Source organism: Macaca thibetana, chromosome 6, assembly GCF_024542745.1.
Source record: "Macaca thibetana thibetana isolate TM-01 chromosome 6, ASM2454274v1, whole genome shotgun sequence".
In the NCBI taxonomy this organism is placed as follows: domain Eukaryota; kingdom Metazoa; phylum Chordata; class Mammalia; order Primates; family Cercopithecidae; genus Macaca; species Macaca thibetana.
The window spans coordinates 99590195-99610106 of record NC_065583.1 but is presented as its reverse complement, the minus strand read 5'-3'; the positions used below and the strand labels follow the sequence as shown (position 1 = coordinate 99610106).

General features: G+C 40.9%; 1 protein-coding gene across 2 annotated transcripts in view; it reads left to right on the top strand.

Moving 5' to 3' along the window:
- The first annotated feature begins 491 nt into the window (after nt 1-491).
- ATG10 (autophagy related 10) overlaps nt 492-19912 on the top strand; it is a 307360-nt gene continuing 287939 nt past the window's right edge. Inside the window, exons 1-2 of one of the 2 annotated variants that reach the window (XM_050795729.1) lie at nt 492-723; nt 10889-10968. In XM_050795729.1, coding sequence (XP_050651686.1) covers nt 10945-10968 — 24 coding nt within the window. In that variant the 5' untranslated portion in view covers nt 492-723; nt 10889-10944. The remainder of the gene's footprint in view (nt 724-10888; nt 10969-19912) is intronic. The other variant, XM_050795733.1, reaches the window with a different exon arrangement.

Genomic DNA, 19912 nt, shown 5'->3' with positions numbered 1-19912 from the left:
ACCTCTAATATTGTTTTATATTGTTTTATACTCAGAAAAGGAAAGAGAAGCGAAACTAAAGTCAGGTAGCCTGACGCCTAGGAACCAGACCCAAAACCAGGCCTGGGCCTGCCTGCCCTAAGCCTGGTAGTTCAAATTCGACCCCTGACCTAGCAACTGTTGTTATCTATAGATTCCAGACATTGTATGGAAAGACATTGAAGACACTGTGAAACCTCCCGTTCTGTTCTGTTTCAGTGTGACCACTGGTGCTTGCAGCTCCTGTCACGTACCCCCCGGCTTGTTCAATTGATCACAACCCTCTCACGCGGACCCCCTTAGGGTTGTGAGCCCTTAAAAGGCACAGAAGTTGAGCACCTGACAAGCTCGGATTTTAAGCCTGCCAATGCTCCTAGCTGATTAAAGCCACTCCCTTCACTATCTCAGTGCCTGAGGGGTTTTGGCTCAGCCTGCTACATTTCTTGGTTCCCTGACCAGGAAGCGAGGTGATTAAGGGATGGTCAAGGCAGCTCCTTAGGCGGCTTTAGCCTGCCCTGTGGAACATCCCTGTAGAGGGACTCTAACCAGCCGAGAGACGCAGATACTGAGGGTGCTCCCGGGTAGGCATTTGCCCCGGTGGGACGCCTCGCCAGAGCAGTGTGTGGCAGGCCCCCGTGGAGGATCAATGCAGTAGCTGAACACCGGGAAGGAACTGGCACTTGGAGTCCGGACATCTAAAACTTGGTAAGACTAGTCTTTGGAACTTGCCCACTCCGTTTGAGTGGAAGCGTGGCCTGATCACCCATGGCGTGCCTTTATCGGCACTTTGGTTTTAGTTTTGGTTTTGACTTGGTTTGAATTGCTTGACAGGACTGGTCTTGGGAACTTGCCCCCTCCATTTGAGTGGAAGCGTGGCCTGATCACCCACGACGTGCCTGTACCACCATTTTGGGTTTTGTTTTTGACTTGACTTGGATTGCTTGATACTTTGGTTTTGGTTTTGACCTGGCTTGGATTTCTTGATACTCTGATTTTGGTTTTAATTCTGATTTGGCATAAACTGTAAAAGTGTGTGTGTGCCCCTTTTACCCATTCTTTGTTTTGTAGTGTGCGTGTGGTGTGAGCGTGGTGTTTTGTCCCGAGGAGACACAGGCCAGGCACAAAGTAAGCCCACCCCACTAGGAACTATGTTGAAAAAATTTTCAAGAAAGGATTTAAAAGAGATTACGGTATTACTATGACACCAGGTAAACTTAGAACTTTGTGTGAAACAGACTGGCCAGCATTAGAGGTGGGTTGGGCATCAGAAGGAAGCCTAGACAGGTCCCTTGTTTCAAAGGTATGGCACAAGGTAACCTGTAAGCCAAGGCATGCAGACCAGTTTCCGTACATACACAGTTACAGCTGGTTTTAGACCCCCTTCCCCTCCACAGTAGTTAAGAGAATAGCAGCTGGCAGGGGCAAGGAAAGAACAGCAGAGAGAAAGAGAGGAAAGAGTCAGAGAGAAAAAGAGGCAAAGAGAGAAAGGAAAAGACAGAGAGGAAGAGACAGAGAGACAAAGAAGGAGTCAAGAAGAGAGAGAGACAGAGAAAGAGAGAAGCAGAAAGAGAGGAAGAGACAGAGGCCAAAGGAAAGTCAGAGAGAGAGAGACAGACAGACAGAAACCCAAAGAGAGAAAGAAAAAGAAAAAGAAATATACAAGTAGTTAAGAAAAAAAACAGTATACCCTATTCCTTTAAAAGCCAAGGTAAATTTAAAACCTATAATTGATAATTAAAGGTATTCTCTGTAATCCTGTAACACTCTAATACCACTTTGTTGTCGCTGTAAACAAGGGCATATCCCGAAAGCACTGAAACCTTCCTATCAAAAATCCTTAACCCAGTAATCCGTGGATGGCCCAGATGCATTCAATCTGTAGCAGCAGATGCTTTGCTAACAGAAAAAAAAAAAAAAGAGAATGGTTATCTTCAAAAAAAAAAAAGGAAAAAAAGGGAGAGGCAGAATTTATGTTAAAAGAGTGTTATATGGTAAATTAATTATTGTCCTGAAATAAATTAACAGGTTGTTTAAATAAAGAAATGTTTGTAATAAGTCAGAAAGTTGAGACATGTTGAAGAATTGTCTGTGAAAGTCGTGAAAGAAAAATGTTATCAAAAAATTTTTTATGCAAAAACTGTTGTATAATTTAAAAGTAATAAGGCCTCCTAAGTACTATTGAAGAAACAGTTGATGTGCAAGCTGTATAAGAAAAGTAAAATATACCTTTGGTAAAAGGATTATAAGGAGGCATAAAAATGTGGATTTTTACCTATATTAAAAGGTTAAAAAATTATTGTTTTGAAAGTTTAAGTGAGTTTTAAAACGTTAATTGTAAAGAAAATTCTGTGTGTAAACGTATTAGCTAAAGTTAAAAAGATATCATCCAGTTTTTCTGTGAACTGGACTTTAAAGTAAAAACACAACAGGTTTTTCTTAAAGCACCAACCTGCCCCTTAACAAAAATTTTAAAATGTTAGAAAGAGTCTATAAAATCTTACCCTATGGTCAAACATGAAAAATTGGATAAATACGTCTACCAGGTTTTAGTAATATTAAGTTTAACATTAATAACACACTAATATAAAGGTAAAAATTAGCTTATCTGGTATAAAAATGATATAAGAAGCATTATTAAATATAAAATGGTGTTTAGTTTTCTTTGGTCTAAAAACTAATAAAAATAGGTGCTAAAGAAAACATTCATTTTACTAGAGGATCATAGAAGTTAAAGACTTAAAACAAACTTTGGCAATTAAAACAGCATACCAAGATACAAATGCCTGGTTGAAATGAATCAAATATTCCATCTGCACATTAAACAAAAGCAATCGTTATGCTTGTGCACATGGCAGGCCAGAGGCCCTGACTGTCCCCCTTCCACTAAGGTGGTCCTCCAGTCAACCAGGCGTGGGCTGCATAGTAGCTTTTTTCCAGGATTCTACAGCCTGGAGTAATAAGTCATGCCAAGCTCTCTGTGCTATATCCCAAAGTCTGGCACTCTGGGGGTCAGCCCCTGAGGGCCATCCAGCCTCTGTCTCCCAACACTAAGTTCACTTTGTGTCTCTCACGATAGGGAGGAAACTTAGCATTCCTTGGAGACCTGAAGGGATGCAGTGAGCTTGAGAATTTTCAAGAGCTTATCAATCAGTCAGCCCTTGTTTATCCCTGAGCAGATGTGTGGTGGTATTGTGGTGGACCTTTACTGGGCATTCTGCCGAATAACTGGAGGGGCACTTATACTTTAGTCCAATTGGCTATCCCTTTCACCCTGGCATTTCATCAACCAGAGGGAGGAAAAATAAAACATCGTAAAGTGAGATAAGCCCCTTATAGGTCTTTCAACTCTCACATCTATTTAGATGCAATTGGAGCCCCGCAAGGAATACCAGATCAATTTAAAGCTTGAAATCAAATAGTTACAGGATTTAAGTCAATATTTTGGTAGATGACAGTCAATAAAAATATAAGTTAGATAAACTACATCTATTACAACCAACAGCAACAAGCTTTTCATGAGTTAAAAGAAAAACTTAGGTCAGCCCCAGCCCTGGGGCTACCTGACCTGACAAAACTTTTTACACTCTATGTGTCAAAAAAAAAAAAAAAAAAAAAGGCAGTTGGAGTTTTAACCCAGACTGTAGGGCCCTGGCCAAGACCAGTGGCCTATCTCTCAAAACAACTAGACAGGGCTTCCAAAGGCTGGCCCCCATAGCTAAGGGCCCTGGCAGCAACAGCCCTGTTAGCACAAGAAGCAGATAAGCTAACTCTTAGGCCAAACGTAAACATAAAGTCCCCCCATGCTGTGGTGACTTTAATAAATACCAAAGGACATCATTAGCTAATGCATGCTAGATTAACTAGACACCAAAGCTTGCTCTGTGAAAAATCCCCGCATAACCATTGAAGTTTGCAACACCCTAAACCCTGCCACCTTGCTCCTGGTATCAGAGAGCCCGGTTAAACATAACTGTGTAGAAGTATTGGACTCAGTTTATTCTAGTGAGCCCAACCTCCAAGACCATCCTTAAACATCAGTAGACTGGGAGCTGTACGTGGATGGGAGCAGCTTTGCCAACCCCTGCAAAGTGACTCTGAAAAAGACAACAAGCCCTGCTCCAGTCACACCCGGAAGTTGACTGGTCCACGCACGGCCGAAGCATGAGAAAACTCATCACAGGACTCATTTTCCTTAAAATTTGGACTTAAACAGTAAGGACTTCAGCTAACCTTCCTCAGACTGAGGACTGTTCCCAGTATATACATCAAGTCACTGAGGTAGGACAAAAGATTGCTACAGTTCTATTCTTTTATGGTTATTATAAGTGTACCGGGACTCTAAAAGAAACTTGTTTGTATAATGCTATTCTATCCAAGGTATGTAGCCCAGGAAATAACCAACCTGATGCGTGTTATGACCCATTTTAAGCCTCCCATGATCACAGTTTTTAAAATAAAATTAAGGACTGGTCCTTTTCTAGGTGACACATGTAAAGTAATAGCTAGGACAGAAGAAAGGGGGGTCCCCAAGTATATAACCCTAAAATTTAATGCTTGTGCCGCTATCAATAGCAATTGGCATAGAAAAAGATGCAGTTCTTTAAAAAAAAAAAAAAAGTTACACGGCAGGAAATAAGTATATCTGCCATGAATTAAGTTCATGTGCAAATGTGTGTAATTACTGGTCTTGTGTCATATGGACTACTTAGAAAAAGGATGAAAAAGATCCTGTTTAGCTCCAAAAAGGAGAAGGCAGCCCCTTCTGTATGAGTGGAAGCTACAACCCCTTGAAATTAGTAATTAAAAATCTCTTAAACCCAAGGTAGGAAAAAGAGAATATGTATCTCTGAGCATTGATAGAAAAATGACTAGATCCTAGACTAAATATCTTAGTAAAAGAGGAGGTTTGTAAACTCTCTCTGGAACCAGTATTTCAGACTTTCTATGATGAACTAAATGTGCCAGTACCAGAGACTCCAGGAAAAACCAGAAATTTGTTTTTGCAATTAGCCGAGCATGTAGCCCAGTCTCTAAATGTCACTTCATGTTATGTTTGTGGAGAAACTGTAATAGAAGATCAATGGCCATAAGAAGCCCGATAATTAGTGCCTACAGACCCAGTTCCCGATAAATTCCTGGCCCAAAAGAATCACCCTGATCATTTCTAGGTTCTAAAAGTCTCAATTATTAGACAATATTGCACAGCTAAAACAACGAAAGAATTCACTCATTCTGTACGATGACTTAGTTGCCTAGGACAAAAACTGTATAATGGTACCACAAAAACAGTTGCATGGTGGAGTTCAAACCATACAGATAAAAATCCATTCAGTAAATTTCCAAAGTTGCAGACCGTTTGGGCCCACCCAGAATCCCACCGGGACTGGACGGCCCCCACTGGGCTATACTGGATATGTAGACATAGAGCCTATGCTAAGCTGCCTGACCAGTGAACAGGTAGTTGTGTTACTGGCACTATTAAACCATCTTTCTTCCTACTGCCCATAAAAACAGGCAAACTCCTGGGCTTCCCTGTCTATGCTTCCCATGAAAAGTGAAACATAGCCACAGGTAATTAAAAAGATGATGAATGGCCACCTAAAAAAATTATACAATACTATAGGCCTGCCACTTAGACATAAGACGGCTCATGGGGATACTGGACCCCCATTTACATGCTCAACCAAATCATATGGTTGCAAGCTGTTTTAGAACTCATCACTAATAAAACCGATCAAGCCTTGACTATTCCGGCCCTGCAAGAAACTCAGATAAGAAATGCTATCTATCAAAATAGATTGGCTCTCGACTACTTGCTAGCAGCCGAAAGAGAGGTCTACAAGAAATTTAACCTTACTAATTGCTGTCTACACATAGATGATCAGAGGCAAGTAGTTGAAGACGTAGTTAAAGATATAACAAAACTGGCACATGTGCCCATAGAAGTGTAGCATGGATTCGACCCTGAAGCCACGTTTAGAAGGTGGTTCCAGTACTAGGAGAATTTAAAACTGTTATAATAGGAGTTATAATAGTAATAGAAACCTGCTTACTGCTCCCTTGTTTGCTACCTGTACTTCTTCAAATGACAAAAAGCTTCATTGCTACCTTAGTTCACCAAAATGCTTCAGCACAAGTGTACTATATGAATCACTATCAATCTATTGCACAAGAAGACATAAGTAGCAAAAATAAGAGTGACAACTCTCACTAATAAAATGTCAGAGTCTCAAAGGGGGGAAATGAGGGAAGAGAGAGACCCTCTAAAATTGTTTTATACTCAGAAAAGGAAAGAGAAGCAAAACTAAAGGCATGTAGCCCAGCGCCTAGGAACCAGACCGGAAACCAAGGAACCAGACCCCAAACCAGACCTGGGCCTGCCTGACCTAAGCCTGGTAGTTAAAATTCGACCCCTGACCTAGAAAGACATTGTAAAACTTCCCATTCTGTTCTGTCTCACTCTGACCACCGGTGCTCACAGCCCCTGTCATGTACCCCCTGGCTTGCTCAATCGATCAAGACCCTCTCATGTGGACCCCCTTAGAATTGTGAGCCCTTAAAAGGGACAGAAGTTGAGCACCTGACAAGCTCGGATTTTAAGATGCTAGCCTGCCGATGCTCCCAGCTGATTAAAGCTACTCCCTTCACTATCTCGGTGTATGAGGGGTTTTGTCCGCGGCTTGTCCTGCTACATTATTATTATTATTTTGAGATGGAGTCTTGCTCTGTCATCCAAGCTGGAGTGCCGTGGCACGACCTCAGCTCACTGCCACCTTCGCCTTCCGGGTTCAACTGATTCTCCTGCCTCAACCTCCCAAGTAGCTGGGATTACAGGTGCCCGCCACCACACCCTGCTAATTTTTGTATTGTTAGTAGATGGGGTTTTGCCATGTTGGCCAGACTGGTCTAGATCTCCTGGCCTTAAGTGATCCACCCGCCTCAGCATCCCAAAGTGCTGGGATTACAGGTGTGAGCCACCGCATGCCGCCCTTGGTATTGTTTTCTACCTTCCTCATCACCATCTTTTTCTTAATCCTTTACATTTAGACTCTTTGGTTCTTGGCTCATTGTCTTTCAACCTCACCTTAAGGCCTCCATGAATGACCCTTCCACTACTTTACTCTCATAGTTCTATGCCTATTCAATGGTTAGGGCCTTTATTTCCTCTCTATATGGGCAACTCAGCTTGGATTGATCTCTGAGCTTTGTGCCCAACTGGAACAAACTGATATATCTGTAATTTCACACACCAGCCTCCTCCTCTCCAAACATGTCTTCCTATTCTGCTAATTATCTCACTCTCTATTTCTTTTTTCTTTCTTTCTTTCGTGCAGTGGTGCGATCTCCGCTAACTGCAAGCTCCCCCAACTGCAAGCTCTGCCTCCTGGGTTCATGCCTTTCTCCTCCCTTAGCCTCCTGAGTAGTTGGGACTACAGGTGCCCGCCACCCCTGGCTAATTTTTTGTATTTTTAGTAGAGACGGGATTTCACCGTGTTAGCCAGGATGGTCTCGATCTCCTGACCTTGTGATCTGCCCGCCTTGGCCTCCCAAAGTGCCGGGATTACAGGCAGGAGCCACTGCGCCCAGCCTTTTTTTTTTTTTGAGATGGAGTCTCACTCTGTTGCCAGGCTGGAGTGCAGTGGCGCCATCTTGGCTCACTGCAAACTAGGCTTCCAAGTTCAAGGGATTCTCCTGCCTCAGCCTCCCAAGTAGCTGGGATTACAGGCACCCGCCACAATGCCCAGCTAATTTGTATATTTTTAGTAGAGACGGGGTTTCACCATTTTGGCCAAACTGGTCTCAAACTCTTGGGCTCAGGCAATCTGCCCGCCTCGGCCTCCCAAAATGCTAGGAATACAGGCGCGAGCCACCCCACCAGTCCTCATCTCCCTTTTATACTCCTTCACCCAACCAGAATGAGTGGTACTGGGAAAAATAATCACATAAAATTTAGGAATTAGGACCTCCACAAATAGAGGAATCCAGTCTTAGCTATACTCTCAAATCCTGTATACCCCTTCTCAGCTTCTCCTCTTTCCTTTAAAGACTATTTTAAAAGTTTACTTGTTTTCTAAGCACCTCTCCTCACTTTTATTTTTTTTTATTTCAATAGGTTTTGGAAGAACAGGTGGTGTTGGGTTACAAGGATAAGTTCCATAGTGGGGATTTCTGACATTTTGGTGCACCCATCACCCTCTTCCTTACTTTTAGAAAATGCCTGTGCTTGGCTGGGAGCGGTGACTCACGCCTGTAATCTCAGCACTTTGGGAGGCCAAGGTGGGCGGATTGCCTGATCTCAGGAGTTCACAACCAGCCTGGGCAACAAGGTTAAATCCCGTCTCTACTAAAATACAAAAAAATTAGCTGGGCATGGTGGCATGCGCCTGTAGTCCCAGCTACTTGGTAGGCTGAGGCAGGAGAACTGCTTGAACCTGGGAGGAAGAGGTTTCAGTGAGCTGAGATTGCACCACTGTGCTCCAGCCTGGGCGACAGAGTGAAATTCCATCTCAAAAAATAAATAAATAAATAAATAAATAAATAAATAAATAAATAAATAAAGGAAAATGGCTGTGCTTACTTCCTATGTTACAGAGAAAGTGGAAGCTATCGGAAATGAAGTTTCCTCAATCCTTTCTCCCTGGCATTTCTTTCCTCTCAAACACAAAGGCATCTATTCCCAGTATATCTTTCTCCTTTGCCCGTCTTCCAGTAAATGCAACTAAGTACTTGGGACTCACCCTGTGTCTCTTCAGGGGCTGTGTTGTCTCAATTATCTCCTCTTTCCTTCTGGTTCTTGTGCTTGGCCTATAAATTGGATAAAAATCACACCCATTTAAAATGTGAAATACCAAAGTACCCCCCTTACTCCTTGGCTTTTACTCTTCCCTACCTGCCACCCTTTTTCCTTCTCTTCATAGAAAAGCTTGAAGTCTCTACTTCCTTGCCACTCTGCACATTTTGTTGTTTTTACTTTTTTTGTTTTTTGAGATGGAATCTGGCTCTGTCACCCAGACTGGAGTGTAGTGGTGCGATCTTGGCTCACTGCAACCTCCACCTTCCGGGTTCAAGCAATTATCCTGCCTCAGCCTCCCGAGTAGTTGGGATTACAGGCACCCACCACCATACCCGGCGAATTTTTGTATTTTTAGTAGAGAAGGGGTTTCACCATATTGGCCAGGATGGTCTCGAACTCCTTACCTTGTGATCTGCCCACCTTGACCCCCCAAAGTGCTGGGATTACAGGCGTGAGCCACCATGCCAGGGCTACTTATTCTTTTAGAGAGGCATCCGCCATCATAACACCCAAACTGCTTTTGCTAAGGTTATCAGTATCTTCTTAATTTCCAAAGCCAATGGTTGCTTCTCAGGACTTATCTTCCTTGATTTTCTTTGCTTTATTTTTGACACTGTTAACCACTCTCGGGAAACTCTCTTCTTGGTTTCTTTCCTCACCCCCCTCCTAATTCTTTTAGAATTATTCTAGGCTCTTCTGTCTACTTTTCAAATATTGATGTTCCCTAAGATTTCACCCCCAGGTCTCTTCTTCTCTCACTCTATGTACTCTCCCCAGAATAGCCTCTTCTGTGACCAGAACTGCAATCACCTGTATATCAGTGACACCCAGATACAGGGACTGACTTGTTCTGAGGGGGCTAGAATCTAAAGTCAGCGTGAAAGGCAAAAATAAAACAGAGTTAAAATTATCTTTGAAAATCTTTAAAATTTCCTCTAAAATACTGTATACACGATTTTGAATGTATATACTATCAATCAAGAAATCCTACACAGCCAGTTTTCCTCCGCTATTGGAACAGAAGGTTGTTTCTTTAGTTAAACGCCAGATGAAGTTGTTGGCTTGCATTTAGCGGCCATGTTATAAGAAAAATATGTTTTTGTTTTTTGCCAAATGCATATAGTAGAGTTAATATAAGTTAAGCAAGCATAGGAGATAACTTCACTGTATATATTTTCAGCTTGACCTCTTCCATGAGCTCTGGACTTACACACTAAACAACTGTCTACTGGATATCTCCTTTTGGATATTCCAATCCAGATTGTTTTAATTATATTTCTGAAAGCTGAAGAAATGAGATACCCACATTCCATTTAGCAAAGGCATTTACTGAAAGGATACAGGGATGTGACATGGGTGCAGCACACAGGCAAAGTGTTTTCATAACATCTTGACTGTTGCCCTTATTCCAGGCAGATGTCCTCTAGCACTGTCCAGCTGCCCACACCCCAGTCTTCCCTCCTGGGACCTTAGGCAGCTTCAGATTTCTGGAATCTCTAGGCCAAGCATTACACAAGCCGGTAACCTCAGTCTGAATGGCCTTAATGAGACTAATGGAATTCATAAGTATCTGGGAAGGCATTGCAATTATTTATTTGTGGTCTTTTCAAGTGCTATACTTCACCTATTGGCTGTTACATCACTCTCTGGACCATCTTCATGAGGACCTTAAGACCAATTAACCAAGTGAAATCCCAGCATTTCCTCATTGACCAGACTGAACATCTGACTTTTACATGTGGGATGTGTGTTATGTATATTAAGAACCAATATCAGAGATAAGTCTGAGGTGATACATGTTACCTCCTCTTTATCACACACATCAAACAGCATAAAGAATTAAAACCATCATAGTATTAAACAGTTAAACATTACATTAAACATGTAGCAATACTCCTAACTGTGGGCAGTGTCACTCCAAATTCAGCATTCTAACAGCATGTAATTTTAATGGGACTGGACAGCTTTCATGGTATCCTCTTTCTTCCCTGTCGTTATTCATGTCTCATTGTATGCCTGCTTTGTGTATATAAAGAAAGATATTTCTTTCCATCTTTCTACTATCTATCCCTTCAGATTTATATGATCAGCCCCTCTTATGAGGAAGACTGAACCACAAAGGGGCCTTCTCCATGGCCAACTCTGGACTGCAGAAGGTAGGCACTGCCCATCTGGAATGTCCCATTATCATCCTTTGCCGGCTTTTTTCCCTTTGAAGTTGACCTCTTTTCCTCCACTCTTACTCTGTTTACAGAACAACAGGATACAATTTATACCCAGATAACAATCCTTTCTTTCTGTCCAATACATACTAAAGATTATAAATCATTTGTTGTCATTTAAAACCACAGATATTAATTTTAATTTTTAAATTGAAGTTAACATTTTTATTATAAAATCATATCAATGATAATACGTTATTTTTCTTAACTCAACTACCAAAAGCATGTGAAGAAAAAAAAATCACCCATGATCACCTGAAGTTGGAAGTTCGAGACCAGCCTGGCCAACGTGGCAAAACCCCATCTCTACTAAAAATACATAAAATTAGCCAGGCATGTTGGCAGGCACCTCTAATCCCAGCTACTTGAGAGACTGAGGGATGAGAATCGCCTGAATGTGGGAGGTGGAGGTTGCAGTGAGCCAAGATCATGCCACTACACTCCAGCCTGGGCAACAGAGTGAGACTCTGTCTAAAAAAAAAAAAAAAAAAAAAAAAATCACCCACTATCTTCCTACCTAGAGGTGACCATGATTAATTTCTGATTATAACCTTTTACTGTTTTTTACAGCACAATGAATGAGGTAATTCTTTAACACTCTGTTTTGTACCTGGTCATCTTTCCTTGTTAGAAAATACTGATTACACAATCACATTAATGATTGTTGGTATGATTTCATTGTCTCTAGGTATCAATCCCTTAAATTTAAAAATGTGTATATTTTGGTTTCCACAGCCCTGCAAAGCTGGGATTATTACCAATTCCACTTCATAGAAATATAGATCCTGAGGTTCAGAGAAAGTAAGTGACTGCCCAAAATTTACATACCATGGAAGGGACAGGACTGAAGCTTGCCCCATGACTTCTTGCCTTCAAATTGGTGCCCTTTCCACAGTATGTCTCTTGTCTCACTAATGAGATAATGCAGATGAAGGGGCTGGGCAAGTGCATATTATCGTTATTGCCTCAGGAGGCAACTCCTGATTTGATCTGAATCTAGAGCAGCTTCTTGAATTAAATCTGCCCAGAGGCTTCCAGGTTTGCAGACTAAACTTGTCTTTATGCAAAATATCATTATAACACACTAATATCAATATGCAGTTGAATCCTATAATCATAATTAATTCCTGATTAGCAAACATAGCCACACAACATTTAAGGAAACAGATCATTATTGAACAAGGACATTCAAGCCCTTGCTAACAAAAGATGGACCCTGGGGCATGTGCATTGATCTTATCTCATTACCCCTGTGGTATTTTCTTTGCTGGATGGTGAGTGGAAAGTCCAGTACAAAAGAATATCTAGCTGCAAGGTACCAGGGAGTCTATCCTGGGGCCCCGAAAGCACAGTGTGTTTGAACCAAAACTTCTGAAGAGTTTATGAGATTCTGCAGTTCTTTTACTGTCTAGATTATTTTCCACCAACTGCTTTCCAAATCAGTGAATTATGGATATAGGGTGCTGCAAATGTCCTGTTGGACTCTTCTTTTTTTTTTTTTTTTGAGACAGAGTCTCACCCTGTTGCCCAGGCTGAGTGCGATGGCGCGATCTTGGCTCACTGCAAACTCCGCTTCCCGGATTCAAGTGATTCTTCTGCCTCAGCCTCCCAAGTAGCTGGGATTATAGGCACACGCCTCCATGCCCAGCTAATTTTTGTATTTTTAGTAGAGACAGGGTTTCACCATGTTGGCCAGGCTGGTCTCGAACTCCTGACCTCGTGATCCACCCACCTCAGCCTCCCAAAGTGCTGAGATTACAGGCGTGAGCCACCGGGCCCAGTCCTGGACTCTTCTTTTCTGCATTGTCCGAGGGTGTTGTACATTCTTTTATCACAGTTTGCTATTGATCTACTTTATCATTTACTTCTTCTTGAGCCCTTCACCACCTTTCACCATTCTCCATTCAAGGACGCTTTGGTAAAGATTTGGTTCATTTTCCCACGCTGGTGCCTACAAAGACCCTGGACTGCCCTTCCCTTCAGTGGTCCTGGACACGTCAGTGAAGACTGGGACTGAAAAGCCACATGGGTGTAAATTGCCAGGCCCTCATTAAAAGATAATTTCAGAAAAGGGTAAAATCATGACTTTCATACAGATATACCAATGAGCATGTTTAAAAATTATTTTACTCATATGAACCAGGCAAAATGGGATAGAACTGGTTTTTCCATTGGAGGGGTGGGGCAGCCGATTCAAATCACTACCAGACAGGATATAATTTACATATTTACCAATAGCCTATAACTTAGCTCAGTTGTAACAAATGTACCACACTAATGCAAGACGTTAATAAAAGGTAAAACTATGAGTGGGTTCCATATAGACAGATAGATAGATAGTAATTATCCATACTATCTGCTCAATTTTCTGGAAACATAAACATTTTCTAAAAAGTAAAGTCTATTAATTTAAAATAGTGATATAGGCCGGGCGCAGTGGCTCATGCCTGTAATCCCAGCACTTTGGGAGGCCGAGACGGGCGGATCACGAGGTCAGGAGATCGAGACCATCCTGGCTAACATGGTGAAACCCCGTCTCTACTAAAAATACAAAAAAAGAAAAAATTAGCTGGGTGTGGTGGCGGGCACCTGTAGTCCCAGCTACTGGGGAGGCTGAGGCAGGAGAATGACCTGAACCCGGGAGGCGGAGCTTGCCGTGAGCCCAGACGGCGCCACTGCACTCCAGCCTGGGTGACAGAGCAAGACTCCGTCTCAAAATAAATAAATAAATAAATAAAATAAAATAAAATAAAATAGTGATATATACTGCCAGAAAAAGGGTTTATATCACAGTGAAGTTGAGAAAACTGATAACAGTCACAGCAAGACGATTTCAAGCTTTCCCTTACACCTTCTTGTTGCCTTTAATACATGTGAAGTACATGTATATTTTTGGGGTTTTGTTTTATTTTTATATTTTTAATAAATTTTTGAGGTATAGTTTATATACAATAAAATGCTCCCAACTTAAGTCTACAGTTCAATGCATTTTGATAAATGCATATACTCCATATGCTATGATGGTCTGAATGTCTTTCCCCAAAATGAGATCTTAATCCCCAAGGTGATGGTACTAGGAGATAGGACTTTTCAACAAACCCAGAACTAGGTCCTCACTAGACACCAAGTCTACTAGTGCCCAGATCTTGGACTTTCCAGCTTTTATATCTGTGAGACATACATTTCTGCTGTTTATAAGTCACCTAGTTTATGGTATTTTGTTATAGCAGCCTGAATAGACTAAGACAACATATAACCATGACCACAATCAAAATATTTTCATTATCCCAAAATGTTACCTCGTACCCTTTGTAGTTAATCCTGTCTCCAATCCTAAGCCCTTAGCCACTACTCATTTATTCTAGATTAGCTACTCTAGATTAGCTTTGCCAACTCTAGAAAATAGTATCATACAGTATGCATATGTCTGGCTTCTTTTGCTCAGCATGATGTTTTGAGATGAATTCATGTTGTTGCATTTAGCAGTAATTAGTTTCTTCTTACAGCTGAGTAGTCTTCCATTGCATGGACATACTGTACCACAATTTGCTTCCCATTCATCTGGAAGGACGTTCAGATTGTTTTCAGCTTTGGCTCTTATGAATAATGCTTCTATGAATAATCACATACAAGTATTTTTGTGGACATAGATGTTTATTTCTCTTGAGTAAATATCTTGGAGTAGATATACATTTCGTGATCAATATGAAAATAAAAATTGTATACTACTAATATTCTATAGTGATCACATTCCTTAACTTAGAGCTTGACTTAGTTGATGATTCTAATTTAGAAACAATTTTGCTTCTGAATTTCGTTATTTTTATGGAATTAAACATGTTTGAAAATTATATGTTTTATTTGATTTTTAGTAGTATACATATAATTACAGTATATTAAATTGGAGACTGTGACTTGACACTTGGGATTCAAATATTTGTATGGAAACAGCAATGGAGAATTGTCATATTTTAATGACAATCTATAATTATTTAATTATCTGTGCTGCCTTAGAAACATTAAAAAGGTCGGGCATGGTGGCTCACGCCTATAATCCCAGCACTTTGGGAGGCCAAGGCAGGCGGATCACTTGAGGTCAGCTCAAGATCAGCCTGTCCAACATGGTGAAACCCCCTCTCTACTAAAAGTAAAAAAAAATTAGCCAGGCATGGTGGCGTGCGCCTGTAATTCCAGCTACTCGGGTGGCTGAGGAACGAGAATCACTGGAACCTGGAAGACAGATGTTGCAGTGAACCCAGATGGCGTCACTGCACTCCAGCCTGGGTGACAGAGTGAGATTCCATACCAAAAAAAAATAATAAATAAATAAAATAAAATAAAGAAACATTTTTAAAAAGTCCCAAGGTTACTGAAAATTATTTGTAAAGGTTTTGATGTTAGGAAAGGATAAAGGTAATATAGATTGCAGCAGTGATGTGCTATAGCTAAGAATGCATGACAATGAGGCCAACGCAGTGGCTCATGCCTGTAATCCCAGTACTTTGGGAGGCCAAGGCAGGCAGATCATGAGGTCAGGAGTTCAAGACCAGCCTGACTGACATGGTGAAATCCTGTCTCTACTAAAAATACAAAAATTAGGCTGAGCGCGGTGGCTCACGCCTGTAATCCCAGCTACTGAGGACACTGAGGCCAGAGAATTACTTGAACCCAGGAGGTGAAGAAGGTTGCGGTGAGCTGATATCACGCCACTGCACCCCAGCCTGGGCGACAGAGACAGACTCTGTCTTAAAAAAAAAAAAAAGGATAGTAATGGGATTATAACTTCTACCTGTGCTTGAGTTTTTAGTATCTTATTCTTCAGAGTCTAGTTTGTACTATGAAGGTTAGAACACATTTCTGGAAATGATCCAATTTGAGCAATCTAAGTAAGAGTCAGAATAAGTTGAAATATTTTATGTAGTGAATTTCGGTATTTCCTTTGTCTCCCCCCTTTTTTTTTTTTTTGAGACTGAGTCTTGCTCTGTTGTCCAGGCTGGAGTGCAGTGGTGCCATTTTGGCTCACTGCAACCTCCGCTCCCACTCCTACCCCACTCTCTGCCCCCACCCCCAGGTTTAAGTGATTCTCATGTCTCAGCCTCCCAAGTAGCTAGGATTATAGGCATGCACCACCACCATACCTGAATAATTTTGTATTTTTAGTAGAGACAGGGTTTCACCATACTTGCCATGCTGGTCTCGAACTCCTGGCCTCAAGTGATCCGCCTGCCTGGGCCTCCAAAAGTGCTGGGATTACAGGCATGCGCCACCACACCTGGCCTGCTTTGTCTACATTTTTAACATTCGTGGTTGGACTTTTTAATCTTTCAAGCATTTGAAGATAGTTGGGAACTATACATTGTATTTTAGATTTATCAGGGGAACCCAATGTTCTACAAGGATCATTCTGGCAGTGGTCTATTATTATCCAGGTGCTTTTTTACTCCCATTGGAATTGGTTGAGAGGGCCCTATGTTCTTTTACTTTTGGGGATGTAGAAAAACTGCATGTCAATAGCATATCCTTCTGGGTTATCAGATTCTAGCCTTGTTCGTTGTCTTTGCGATATGAGTTCTGACAAATGCATGATGTCACATATCCACTATTTCAGTAACATATATCATAGTTTCACTGTCCTAAAAAATGCCTTATTCTCCACGTATTCATCTCTTCCCTCTTTGCCTCCCTTCTCCCAAACTCTTGCAACCACTGATCTTTTACTGTCTCTATAGTTTTGCCTACTAGTGTTTTTTCTCTCACACTTTTAAGTAAGTGCTATGCACACACAGCTTCAAGACAAGTTTATCTCTACCATCCAATCAGATTACCTCCTCTAACTCTTTTATATAATTTATCTTTCCCTAAGGACCTCCTGGAGGGTGGTGGAAGAGAGATCTGCCTACTATAAGCTGCAGTAGAGATAGCTTTTGTTCCCTAGTATCTATTCTTCTCTTCTTTCTTTTAATAATAAAACAATCCCACCCTGTCAAGGTTTGACTGAGCCCATGGCTAGACGCTACATTTTCTTCCTTCCTTGAATATAGGTGTGACCTATGGGATATGAGCAGAAAGGATATATGCATGCACAGTAATAAGAACTGGCAAGATTGAGTAAATAAGACATTTACCATGGAACTTAAAAAGTTGTGACCCTTTATAGGACCATACACTCGAAAGGATATTATGAATTATTCTTTTTAAATAAATCCTGTAATTACATCTTGAAAGACACATTTATACTGCATTGTAATTTTTGATAATAAAAGTGTTTATTGGTTAAAGGAAAATGACTTTGAATGGAATGCAGTTTGTATAACCCTATTTTGAATTAAAGAAATTTACATGAGTGTCAGAAAACTAAAACAAAAAAACAAAAAAGTTGAAGTTTCAACTTTTAGAAGGCTCTGTGTGAAACATGAGCATTAAAGCATAATGGACAAACAAAAGCCTAAAACAATGAGAAAAAAGAATGGCCACATCTGTAATCACAGCGCTTTGGGAGGCTGAGGCGGGAAAACTGCTTGAGGCCAGGAATTCCAGGTTACAGTAAGTTATGACCAGTAAGTTATGACCAGGCCATTGGTGAAAGAGCGGGAGACTTTGTCTTTAAAAAAAAAAAAAAAAAAAAAAAAAAGGCCACAGAGCTGGAAGGAGAATCAGGGGACTGTGGGTTTTACATAAGCGAAAGGAAGCAAGACTTTTTAGAAGTGAGCGACATGTCCAAATGAAACAGAGAAATCTAATAAAATAAGTATTAAAAGGATTTAATAATTAAGATATTATAAAATGGGTATGTCAAGAAGTTATGAGATTAACTATGTACATATAAAGCTTCTGGACTATAATAGGTGCTCAATAAGTTTTAACTCCCTTTCTTTTTGTGATCAATTCCTTGTTTTATTCCAAGAATACTTACTACTAGTTAGGACTATCGGGACTAGAAAATAATACCCCACAATGAAACTCTCAGAAGCAAAAGTTTTTCTCTGACCTTCTCCTGCCTTCCTGTCTCTTGGTCCCATTCTCCCCTGAGGCTAGCTATAGAAACTAGGCGGGCCATAGAAACTAGAACCTCTTTTCCCCAAAGCCAGTCATAAATCCTGGAAATATTACTTTAATTTTCCCCCCACCTTTTTTTGAAAAACTGGCCATAAAGAAATTATCTGATCTACCTTTTTTGACTGTAGGTCCTAAGACCGTCATTGCAGAGAGGGTCCCGCCCCACACCTGGAAGGTAGGAGTGCATGCTCAGAGAGGCCAAGAAGAATGTAGACAGACAGGCCTTGCTGGGTTTCCCCACTCAGGCTATTAGCATTAGAGCATACTCTTTTGTCCAATCATATTTGTACATGGCTGTCCATACTTTGTTGGATGTACAAATGGACATTACAATTTTCCCTGTATCTTTGGGTCTTCATTCTGAAGGTTCTCATGTATATGTGCTAAATAAACTTGCTTGCCTTTCCTCCAATTACTCTGCCCTTTGTGAGTAGATTTTTCAGTGAACTTCAGTGATCAGAGAGGAGAGCTATAGGAGCCCTGCTCGAACCTTGAAATGCTGTGATGACAGACCGTAGCCTTAAAGCACCTTATAGTGTTGTACGGTAAACACACAAACAGGCCAATATCATTCTTTGCCATGAGGGATATGATGACAGGAGGTACATGGGGGTTGGTTAACTGAGTTATTTCTTTTAGTTTCTTTGTTTTTGGCATGTGAATTATGAAATTTTAAAACACCTCCAGTGCAAAAAAAAATTTTTTTAATTAACATGGTGGTTGGTGCGCTGCGAATTTCTAAAATATTGAGTATGATGTAAAGCAGTGCATTCTTTTTTTAAAAAATATATTCTTATTTTGAAACATTTTTGTAGAGATGAGGGCTCACTGTGTTGCCCAGGCTGGTCTCGAACTCCTGGGCTCAAGAGATTCTCCTACCTCGGCCTCCCAAAGTGCTGGGATTACAGGCGTGCGCCACTGCGCCCAGCCACATTCTTGTTTTCATCTGTGAAATACGTTTTTAAGGTAAATACTTAAAGTTGATGGAGATACCTGGTCTACTTAAGCTCTCATTGAGAACACACTGCCTTGTGCTTTTAAAAAAATTAACTGGATAATCTAAATTGGCAACTACCAATTAATTTATAGCCATAGTTGCTAAAAAAAGTTAGTGTAAGTTCATTTTTATTAGTCGCACCATTTTGAGTTTTAAACTATTTTACATAAAGTAAAATTTATACCTTTTACGGGTTTCGTCAAACAGTGGTTTAGTCACCAACACAATCACGGTATAGAAGCTCTCAAGCACCTTTCTAGTCAACCCCTTCCTCCAGCCCTTCACCCCGGTCGCCACTAATCAGTATCCTGTCTAAAAGGAAAACTTGTTATTTGGAAATAATTATAGACACAGGAAACTGCAAAAATACTACAGCACCTAGAGTCCCGTGTACCTATCACCTAGTTTCCTCCAATGATGACATCTCATACAACTGTAGTACAAGATCAAAACCATATCATGTAGTTTGAAGGCAGGTTTTCCTTTCACTTCTTCGCCTGCATTTTCTCCTTTCATTTCCAACACATTTAACTCTGTTGTTAGAAGGAGCAGATGCTAGTTTTCTTTCAGATGTCTGCTATTTCAGTTCGATTACCCCTGTTACTCTTACATTTTTCTAGTCTTTATCCCCACCGTTTCGCCCCAATTTAATTTTGCTGCTAGTTTTTTTTTTCTCCTCTGGGATATGTGCCACAGATGGTACTATTGTCAATATTCGAATTCCTAACTTCTCCCTCCATCCGTAAGTTTTCAAGGGGTAGCCATGCTTGTGCTTAATTGTGGTGTTTACAGGACTTTTTGTAGTGTGTGAATGCTGGCACGGCT